This window comes from Pagrus major, chromosome 3 (assembly GCF_040436345.1).
Source record: "Pagrus major chromosome 3, Pma_NU_1.0".
Classification (NCBI taxonomy): Eukaryota; Metazoa; Chordata; class Actinopteri; order Spariformes; family Sparidae; genus Pagrus; species Pagrus major.
Window position 1 is genome coordinate 949,944 of NC_133217.1, and position 11,076 is coordinate 961,019.

Sequence of the window (11,076 nt, forward strand, 5' to 3'; positions counted from 1 at the left end):
AGTCTGATTGTTCCTGAACACAACAAACGAAACAAGATACATGTTATGCACCATCATAAAATGATCACTCACGTATCAATCAATTATCCTGGTGATCATTTTAAAGGACATCAAAACAATCTTCAAAGATCATTTGTCAGTATGTTTCAGGTAAAATTATGTTTTTTATGTTTAATTTGCAGCCTGATATAAGTCGTGGTTATTTATATGAGTTATTAAACACTAAAACAAAGTTATTTGAGTAGACCGTCTGAAAAGTGTCTCTTAAGTGCCTTCAGTTAGCTGACATAAATGAGGTCAGTTAGAAACCAGTATTATAATCACTCCTGTGACTCAAACTAGCTGATGGTCCTGTAAGTTCAGATGGATTCAGAACCCAATGATTTGATCCAGTCCTGTCGTTGTCCTTATAGTTGTGTTCTGAACTCCCCCGTCCACCTGAGTTAAAACCATTTTTTAAACAATCTACTTATAGTTATAGTTGTCGTCCTCGGTGTGGACGGCCCTGAATGCAGAAGTGCAACAAAATGCTTCTCTACAGCATCAGGAGTGAATTACTTTCTGCTGCCCGTCCATTGAGGCATGAATTTAAAAGTAAGTCTTCAGTGTTCAAGTTATGAATAATGATAATATTATATCTTGTAATATATAAAGTTGCTAAACATTTAGCTTAGAAACATGATGCTGAAACAAGAAGAGAAAACAAAGTGTGATGTTACCTGATGGGATCACCGTCAGCTCCACAGCTGCTTCATTATTACACAGGTATCTTCCAGAGTCTGAGACGGTAACTCTGCTAATGTGAAGTGATTTATCTGCCTGTGAACTGTATCGTCTGCCTCGGTCAGGAATGAGTTTCTTGTCCCCGTCCTCACCAGCTGTAAGAATGTCAACTCTGTGTCCGTTCGTCTCTCTGCTCCACGTCACTTCACCCTCCACAGAGTGAGGACAAGGCAGAGAGACCGACCTCTTCTCCTCGACTATTTCATGTTTTATTGCTGCAAAAGAACAGAAGTTTTAATAAATATGAAGGTTCACATTTTATTATTTTCATAGAGTTCATTACTGTTGATTTTTCTGATTTAAGTGAGTTTTATCAAATCTGAGTTTAGCAGAAAAACATGTAGCTAACTAACTGATAAGAAGTGTATTTTAACAGGCGAGTGACTGATTAATTTCTAAAAGTTCTTACCTGCAGTGACATTACAGCCCAGAACAAAGACGACCAGGCAGCTGTAGATGTTCACCCTCATCTTCACACAGAAAAGATTCATTTCACAGAGTAAAGTCCGAGCTCTGCTTATGTATAGCATGAGAACAGGAACTGTGTGGTTACTGGCTGGTTTCCTCAAAGACTTCAGTGTCTTTTTATGGTTGATCTGTCACCAACAACCTAAACCCTCCTGGTAGTGGAAAGTTTTAGACTATAGACTATAAGCATCACTAGGCCTCGGTGTAAAGTGCAGCCTGGATTAGATTTTCCTTTAACAGGTCTTTTTGTGGTTGTTGAACACACATTTTCTTTTGTGCATTCATCTTCCACCAACAACAAACACTGTGCTGGAACCAGAAAGTATTCTGGGTTTAGTTGTAGAAGTGGTACAAAGCAATCTATCGATGCTCCTTTTCTTCACCAGGCACCTTTGGCGTCCCACAAGGGTCTCGTCTCGGACCACTGTTGTTAATTATTGCCTACGCACAAATCTTCCCTCAGTGATGGAAAACTCAAATGATACAACAATCACTACAGAGGGACACACTTAGTTGCCTGAATATTTATTAAATGATATTTAATGTGTGATCACATGGGTGCAAAACAATGGAGTGGTATTAATTCCTGGGCAGGCGGGTCTGTAGGCAGACAAGACAAGACAAGACAAAAATAATGCTGGAGTTGACGTCAAACCAGCATCATCCTTCACACCCACGATGTTAAAGGTATAATATGACTTTTAGTGTAAAATGTCACTTTGCTCATACGCTGCCCCCTAGATGTTTGGAGTAGTAATTCAACAGGTGGCCAATTCTTACAATACTGCACCTTCATGATGATGTCATGTTGGAATGATGAATTTTTGGATTTGGTGTTTGTTTTATTTGCTGGTACCCCTCATGTGGTTTTTATTTATTTATTTATTTGACATCTATACCGCTTATAAGTTATTAAAGAAAATTACAAGAGCATACAGATCATATAATTGTTGTTATTTCTAATGTTTTTTTTCCCCGTAATAGACCAGAGTAGATCATTAAAGTAGATATTAAATCCTAAAGGAACAAAAAATATACCTTTGTTTGTCTCACACAGAAAACAAAGAGTAGTTTAGCAGGCTTATTTAGGTTAGCAGACTTTAACTGTGTTAGAAGTATTCAACATTTGTGTAAAATACCCTCCTTCTGTATGAGTTACACCTCTGCTAATGAGGCAAATGTAGTGGATGAGATGATTTTTATCTTCTGTATCACATCTGTTTTCAGGCAGAAAATATCCACCACACCTGCTCCATCATCCTCCAGTGATGTTTAATGGATTTAAAACAGACTACAGCACCAGAACCAGAGGCTCAGCTGCTGGGTCCGGTCCAGCCTGTCCTCATACGCCCCTCACTGGAGTTATGTAATAACTCCACCCGGGCATTAAAGATTAAAAACAACAGTCCCGGCAGCAGGAAGGTTTGATTTAGGACCTTGGACAGTGTGCTGGTGTATTTCTGTAAAACACTTTCCTTTCGTTTCTCGTCTAAACTCATTAAACGCGATGTTGTTTTTAAAATTCTGGACTCGACGTGTTTTTCACTAGAACTGTTTTTTTTCTCTGATAAGCTCTGATTGGTTAATGCGCATGTCAATTACGCGCGGACCCGGGATTCTCTGGTGCTTATTGGTTGCGTCTTCCTGTCCATCAAAACGCGCTGTTTCGATTGGGCCAAATCACCTTTAAAACCCTCTCCCTGCGTCGCCCTCAACGATTGGCTGGCTTGTACCCCAATCGCACTCCCCGAATCCCCCTATTGGATCGTTGTGCGGTCAATCACGCCGTTCTCCGCTGTTATTGGCTGCTCTGCGACAAGTGGGCGGTAATTGTCCGGAATATGCGTTTCCTCGTCTGTCATATGCGAAGCAACGGGAGGGATCGATAGATCGTCCGGAGACACAAACTGAATACAAATACCACTTTTCCGACGGAGGAAATAGCGCATTGCTGTTAATTATACATGATATCAGAGCCCAACACGACCCCGGTACCCGAATGCTACATTTAGCCGCCGTGTTTGTTTAGCTAGCTGTTATCACGTCGCCCCCTGCTCCCCAAACACACCGCCTTTGTGGCGATGAGTACGGATTTACTCTCTGATCTGGACACTCGTTTCTTCGCCGATAACCTCCTGACGAGCGAAGACTGGGGTGAGTGAACATTTAAAGGCCTTTAAACACACATTTGAACGACGCGCAGCTAGCGGGGGTGGGGGTTGATAAGAGGCGTGCGGATGCCCCTGAAGGCAGCAGGGATGTCCCTGAACGCAGCAGCAGCAGCAGCCTCCCCCCACCCGGCGGCGTTAAAATCATTAAACGGTGAAATTGTCGCCCTGTGACATGTTCATCGTCCACACTGAGGGTTTTATTCGTGACAGGAGGTGCTGGACTGTGTTACACGCGGTTACAGGGTGCATGTGTGCATGTGTGCATGTGTGTGCTTCCTCAGTCAGCAGACCCGGATATGTCAGTTTATCTTTAACACAGCGTGACTCCTGCGCCTCCTTTCACTTTGTGTTGGTCTCATTTTAACGTGTTGTGTTGCTGCTTTTCGTGTTAAAGCTCCATCGTGACCTGGCAGGTGAACAAGGCTTTTAACAGGGGTGTTTCTTAGTAAATAAACCCACTCATCTGACTGCAGTTTAGTGCTATAAGTCAATCAGGTGTGGGTCTGTAATTGTCTGATATTGTGTGTCTGTGTGTGTGTTTGTAGACACAATTCACAGGCTTTAACTCAGAAACACAAACGGATGAGTTGATGTGAGGCAGGAAGTTGCTTGTTTTTATTCATTAAGATTGTAAAATGGTGATTTTAAGTGGATGTCTTTTGTTTGAATATTGATATTATGTGATGTGAATTATCTGTAACAGCAAATCTCCCCCCAAAATGTGACAACTGTAAATCACCCCAAACATCGTTTCTGCACTTTGTTCCTCAAAAATAAAACAGTTTTCTTTTCGGCCGATATAAATAAATAAATGCCGACACTGGTATGTCTGTGATACGCCAATATCAGGCTCTTATTCACACTAAAGCATCAAACCTCATTCTAGGATAATGAGCAGCCTGTTAGTAATAATAAGCAAGAAGTCAGGCGATGAGTTAATTTCTTGATTATTAAAACAAATTCATTGACGACTGTTAACTTTATCGTTTCAGTCGTTTTTCTGCAGAAATGCTGGAAACTTTTAATGACTTCAGCTTCTTAAATGTGACAATTTGCTCTTTTTCCTCATCTGTTAAAAGACTATAAACTGGATTATTTTAATGTTTTCTTGCAAAAGATTGAAATTCAGTTTCTCAAATCTGTCCTGAGTAAACCAACTTCCCAAACAAAGCAATAAAAGATCTCTGAAAAAAAGGAAATAAACCAAACATCTCCTTTTTCCTCGTCTCTTAAAAGGCTGTAAACTCAATCATATCAAGATTTTCCAACAAAAGATAAGAAACTAATCAGAAAAACTTCTCCAATCAACCAACTCCAGCTGTATTTTTACAGTGTGGTCTCGGCGCTTTTACTGAGTCTTAATGCGTCCGGCTGCGCTGCCCTGATGTCGTTGGTGCTCTGCAGTCAGGCAATAAACCCAAATAGATTAGATTAGATGAAACTTAAATGACTCCCGAGAGAGAACTGGGTCATCGTAACAGCTCGAGCTACTAAAACCAAGACGTAAAAAAGACAATAGACTTTTACAACCAGAGAACTGAAGCTAATTAAAAGGAACAGTTACACAACTCGCCCTGTTCTTATCAAACAGCTCGTTACCTGCAGCTCCACACTGTGTCTACATCATCACAAACTGAATCACTGTATTTTCCTATTATTTCTGTCAGATCTTCACTTCTCAACAATCTGCAGACTTATGAAATGTGATGATCTTCATTTAGTGCACATAAAAACCACATGGAGCGCCTCGATTCACGCCTGCTCTCTCTGACAGGATGTGGCCTCGGTGTTTGTGTCAGTTTCAAAGTCCAGACTTGTGTTTTTCTCACAGCAACATCATCAAGTCAGGCAAGGCATGATGGGAGAAGTGATGGCAGACCGGGTCGTGGTAGAACCAGTCTGATGGCTTCCTGGAAATGAAGCATAGAAAGAAGTTGACTCCATCAACTACCGCATTGTTTTCACAACTTAGGAATACTTTTGTGTGTGTGGCATTATGATGCTGTGTTATTACTTTAAAGACCGGCTGCACAAGTAGTCGAAATATCACTGATACTGCAACATGGCCGAGTGCAATATCCAAACTGAATCAGATGAATCACTGTTGTGATACGGAGACGCCGCGGCCTTCGGATCATTTCTCTTCGTCTGTTCACACGTGATGTGTTTAAATCCTGTCCGTCCCCACAGATGCCTGCCTGTACCAGTGTGAGAGCATGGAGGAGGGAGAGGACGGAGACTTCAGCCGGGGGCTGAAATACGAACCATCGGTGAGGAGACAAAAAGAGACAATCACTGCTCGCAGCTCTGGTTTCTGTCCGGGGCTGAGAGTGAAACTGATGCATACACTCACACAGTTCACACAGTTCACACAGTTCACACAGTTCACACAGTTCACACAGCTCACACAGCTCACACACTTCACACAGTTCACACAGCTCACACACTTCACAGTGCTCACAGTGCTGAGAGGTGTTCATCCTACAGTCATGTCCTAAAGCTACACATCGTGTTGTCTGCAGCATAAATCAGATCTTTAAACCCTCAGTGAGTTCAGATGACGGGTCAGGTTGATTGTGTGTCAGTTCACTGAGTCACTCACACACAAACACACACACACACACACTCACACACACACACACACTCACTCACTCACTCACTCACTCACTCACTCACTCACAGGTTGACATACTGACTAATCCAGCAGTTGATGTTTGGCCTAATTTTTCCTCGCTCTCCTTCCTCTGCCAACCTCTCGCAGTTTGACAACGACCTCGTCCTCACCCTCGATCCTGACAACCCCACGTCGCCATGGAGACACCTCGACGACAACCTTCTCACAGGTACAGACCAGCCGACCGTGAGCGCTCACCGGGAACCTTAAACCGCCTTCGGTCAGCGTTTTGTTTTCACGCCTCAATCGTCTCTGACATACGAGAGGCCTCTTCCTCAGGCCGCTGGAAAACTGTAGTCGGGTTTTTTAGGGGGATTTTTTTACAAGACGGACCGAGAATCAGACGGAAAGCAGAAGGATTATGTTTTATAAATATACTTTAGTTTCTAGATAGATCATGTTTGACGAGGCAGGTGTTATTTCCTGTTTTCCTCACTGTCGAACCAACAACTTAGTCCGTCTCTAAATACCGTCTGACTTCCTGTCTGTGGCTCTCAGCTCTAAACCCGTCGGTTCCTACTGAAGACGTCAATCTTTAAAAACACCTCACAGATATGTAGTTTGTGGAGGAAACAGTGCGTTTGTTGTGGACTATTTCCAGTTTTAATTATTGCACATTTGGTGCTGTAGTGAGTATTTGAGGCAGCAGGATACTAACAACACTCGTTAGCTGATACTCGGGATGTTAAAGATTAATCACGAATCAATTAATTGCTTAATATTTGCATTCCTGGTTAGTGCAGTCACTGTTGGTTTAGTTTGCACACCAGACTGATCCTTTTAAAAAAGACTAGAGCAGAAACATAAATAATCCTTCCAGATATCACGTTGCTCCGTCTTCTAGATAAATCTGTGTTGAATTTGTCGTGCCGCCCTAAAATATTTCACTAAACTGTCTCCAGGTTGTTAAAGTCTGTCTTCCACTGTGACTGAAGATTGAGATTTATTATCTTTTCAGCACATCTTAAAGGTGCAGTACATGGTTTTGGAAAAGAAACTCAAACTCAGAAAGGCACAATTTACAACATTAACAGATATTGTTGTACATACATTATGGAAAGTGTGTTGTCCTTTGAGTGATGAAGATTTTTCTCTTCCCCAAGACTACAAAGCCACCTTTAAGTCTTGCTGGACGTGTTGCCAGCAGAGATAAAATGAAGCCTTTTGGGACTTAACTTTTTTACTTTGTCGGGTTAATTAATTTACCTGTTTAAGATCAACTCCCTGAGGAGAAAACTAGAATTTTGGGGCGGACTCCGACACAGATATATCAGCTGATATACACACCTGTTTTGCAAATGTTGTTTTTCAAACACTCGTTACAAAGATGTGTACCGGAGGCAGGATGTTTTCCAGTTCAACAATAAACCTTATTGTCCAAAATGACATCAGTGCACTCAGACAGTACCCCAAGCATCTTTTCCTGTGAAACAAAAGTTTTCATGTCGGCCAACATCAGCAGATAGTTTCAGCCGGCTGATATTTCTGTCGGGCTTCAGAGGAAAAACACTTCTTGTGCTGCTAAATTCATGTGTGTTTGTTTTGATGGAGCCGAAGTGAGAACATGATCCCAGCAGCTTTTTTCAAGCATCTTTCAGCCAGGTTTTATCTCACATTCTCTGATTTATTGTTTTTTTCCGGACTTGCAGCTGCTGGTGAGGAAGTTTGTCTTCCACAGAATTTTGTCTTTTCTGTGGAAAATTCCTTAATGTGAAATCACATCACCGCCTCGTTTCAGGCTCCATCTGTTGTAGTCGGTATCGAGCGGACCGAGTTTTGTCGTGGAGCTTTTTGGGAGTCGGTTATTTGTTATCTGCTCTAGCTTTTCTAACTTTTTGCACAAAGATATGATAATTATAAAGGGCCAAGTGATGTGACATTGCACATTTCTCACGGGACGACCCAGAAGCCTTTAAGTCTTTCTCCTAAGTCTTCCATAGACTTCAGGAAAATGCTGTTACTCGTTTAGTTTGTTGGCGTTTTCTCCTCCAGTAAACAGTAAAATGTTTGTCATATAAATAAGTTATTAGCATTATTATTGTTATTAAACCTTGAGAAACGCTTCATGTCTTTGTCTTCATGTCTTTCTGTGTCTCTTCTCTCCGAAGGTGAAACTCCGGTGATAAAAAATGAAATGACCATCACTCAGCCGTTACCGGTCGAGATGTGTAAGTTCTCCACTTTGTTTTTTAAAATCTGTTGAACAGAAACAAATATGTGTTTGTAATTCAGCGGTTTGTTTGTGTGTCCAGTGTTCCAGGTGAAAGCAGAGCCTCCCTCTCCTGCGTCGTCACTCGGGTCCGACTGCTCCGTGTCATCTCCAGACCCACAGGTGTGTTCAAGAAAGACTTTACATACTACATCCTGATTTTTTCACATTAAAAGTCCACCTGTTAAAGGGAAGGCTGTGATACTTTTAATGTGAAATCGCTGGAGAAAATGCTGACTAATCAAGCTGAAGCTGTAAAACCTTCTGTCTTCTCCTCTCCTGTCCAGATCACAGTTAAAGGGGAAAACCCTCCGACTCCTCCCTACATGTACGGAGACGTGCTGTCTCCTCCGCTGGGCGCCATGGAGGTCACCGTGGCGACAACAGCCGTACCTCCACCACAGACGCATCTACAGACGCCGCTGACAACACAGATCCCAGCAGTGATTGGTGGACTACAGACGCAGGCTGCAGGTCGGTGAAGCAGCAGAGTCTGTCTGAATGTGGCAGCAGGTTTAAAGTTGCTGCTGGTGTTTTGTGGTGATTGTGTTCAGCTGACGGCTCATCAGACGACAGAAGCTTTAAGATTTAGTTGGTGTTTTCTTGGCATTAGCTGTGCACACAATATTCCAGTTTAGCCCTAATTCCCAAAAAACCCTAACATGTCATTCATCAGGTCAAAATATGGAAAAATGGAGCGGAAAAAAACACCCATCGGCCCCTCATTGGCGGTCAGACCTAACACTGGCCGATTCCTGGTCGATCTGTGCGTCTCTATAAAGCAGTAAAGGAGAGAAGGAATACAAAGAGTACAATATTTCACTTTGAATTAAAGTGGAATATGTGTATAAAGTAGCATAAAATACTTATTCTGTGCAGAGTAGTTTAGCAAAAAACTACCTGTTCAGATTCCACGACTGCAGCTGGATCAACATCAGGAAGTGAGAGGAGAGTCAGACGGCGGTGTGGACGACAGCAGCTCCTCCAGTCGTTGTGCTCATGCAAATGATTTTGTTTAACCTCACAGAGCTTGAGAGCGTGTACGTGCAAAGGAGAACTGATCATCTGTAAACTTGTATTTGAATAACAAATTTTGAGGTGTGAGCCTGAATCATGTGTTGGAGTATCTGAAAGTGCTGCTGTGTTTCTACAAAGTTGATGTTCTGTGAGGAGACGATCTAACTGTTAATAACGTCTGATGTCTGTTTATCTTCTCCCCTTCAGTTCTGCCGAGTTCGGCCACATTAAAGGCCACCACCATCCTGAACACCAAGCCTCCCATCCAGCCCCGACCGGTGTGTGTCACCACCCTCCCCGTCCCCCAGACCCCCACACCTGCCAAGACCCTCATCCTGCAGGGCCTCCCCTCCATGGACCAGAGCAGACCCGGTAAGAGCTGTTTCTGTGTGTGAACTTAGACACACACACTCATCATCATCATCATCATCATCATCATCATCATCATCATCATCATCATCATCATGTCTTCAGGTAGTTTTTAACCTTCCTGTGTTTTCTCCTCCAGTCGTCTTGTCTCAGTCCGTCTGCCTCGGTTCTGCTCCGGCCATCGTCAAAATGGAGCCCGTCTCTCCGGGCATCCCTCAGCACTGCTCCGGCCCCACGGCGCCGCCCGCCAGCAAACCCATCGTCCCGGCGACGACGACGCTACCCGGCAACAACGGCAACGACATCGATGTGAGTAGGCTAGATGTGCTGACACACACACACACACACACACACTGACCAACCGCAACCAGAAACACCAAAACATGATGAGATGTACCAAACTGCTGAAGCAAACTTACTGATCAAAGAATAAGGAACAACCTCACTGTGGGATTAATGATTTAACTGGACGTCATTAAACATTCAAGGGACGTTTTGTTTTGTTTATATTTTGGCGGACTTGATGCACAATTGTGGAAAAAGTTAATTCCTTTTTTTGATTGTCTGACTGTCCATCGCTAACATTTTAGTCTCGTCTCATTGGTGGAAACAAAACATACATTTCATCTGATTTTAGAATCAAGGATCTACTTTTAGCTCGTCGTCGTCTCGTCTTAGTCATGAAGAAGACTGAAAAAGAAACATTTTTCATGGATGTGATGTCAGTTCGGCCGGTTTGGTAACATCAGACCGAAGCTCACACCTCCTTATATAATGACCCAGAGGGCTCAGCTGTTCTCTTCAGGTTGTTGGATTACATCACACACCTGTTGAACTTGAATCCCCAAACTATCGTCCCCCTTTTCTCTCCTCCTCCCCCTCCTGGTGCAGATGAAGGTGCTGAAGCGGCAGCAGAGGATGATAAAGAACCGGGAGTCGGCCTGCCAGTCGAGGAAGAAGAAGAAGGAGTACCTGCAGAACCTGGAGGCCCAGCTCAGGGAGGCCCAGCAGGAGAACGAGCGTCTCCGGAGGGAGAACCAGGCACTGAGGGAGAGACTGGCTGGGAAAGAGGTGAGGTTACAAAAGGTGAATCAATAAATAAAGATAAATAAGGAAGGAGTGCATGTTCAACCTTCTCACTCTATGAGCTGTGATTAAAGGGAGAATCCTGATTTCCCTGCAGACACACAGACGGGTTCAAAGTACAGCAGCAGCTTGATTAACAACAACAGGTTGAAACAGGAGGAAATGACTCGATGTGGAGAGAGAGCGATGTTAAACCTGTAAAACCTGATGATGGAAATCAGCGTCTTGTGTACGAGCAGCTGAAGTTTCCCTTTCGTGTTTTTCAGGGCAGCGACTCGGCGAGCAACAAGAGAGCCGTG

At 43.2% G+C, this 11,076-nt stretch overlaps 1 protein-coding gene across 1 annotated transcript in view; it reads left to right on the forward strand.

Annotated features, from left to right (window-relative positions):
- The first annotated feature begins 3,250 nt into the window (after window positions 1-3,250).
- Window positions 3,251-11,076, forward strand: part of atf6b (activating transcription factor 6 beta) — a 13,442-nt gene continuing 5,616 nt past the window's right edge. The window contains exons 1-10 of the mRNA XM_073463075.1: window positions 3,251-3,405; window positions 5,613-5,692; window positions 6,184-6,265; window positions 8,205-8,264; window positions 8,349-8,428; window positions 8,593-8,779; window positions 9,530-9,694; window positions 9,831-10,000; window positions 10,583-10,762; window positions 11,044-11,076. The exon at window positions 11,044-11,076 is cut by the window's right edge and continues 50 nt beyond it. Coding sequence (XP_073319176.1) covers window positions 3,333-3,405; window positions 5,613-5,692; window positions 6,184-6,265; window positions 8,205-8,264; window positions 8,349-8,428; window positions 8,593-8,779; window positions 9,530-9,694; window positions 9,831-10,000; window positions 10,583-10,762; window positions 11,044-11,076 — 1,110 coding nt within the window. The 5' untranslated portion in view covers window positions 3,251-3,332. The remainder of the gene's footprint in view (window positions 3,406-5,612; window positions 5,693-6,183; window positions 6,266-8,204; window positions 8,265-8,348; window positions 8,429-8,592; window positions 8,780-9,529; window positions 9,695-9,830; window positions 10,001-10,582; window positions 10,763-11,043) is intronic.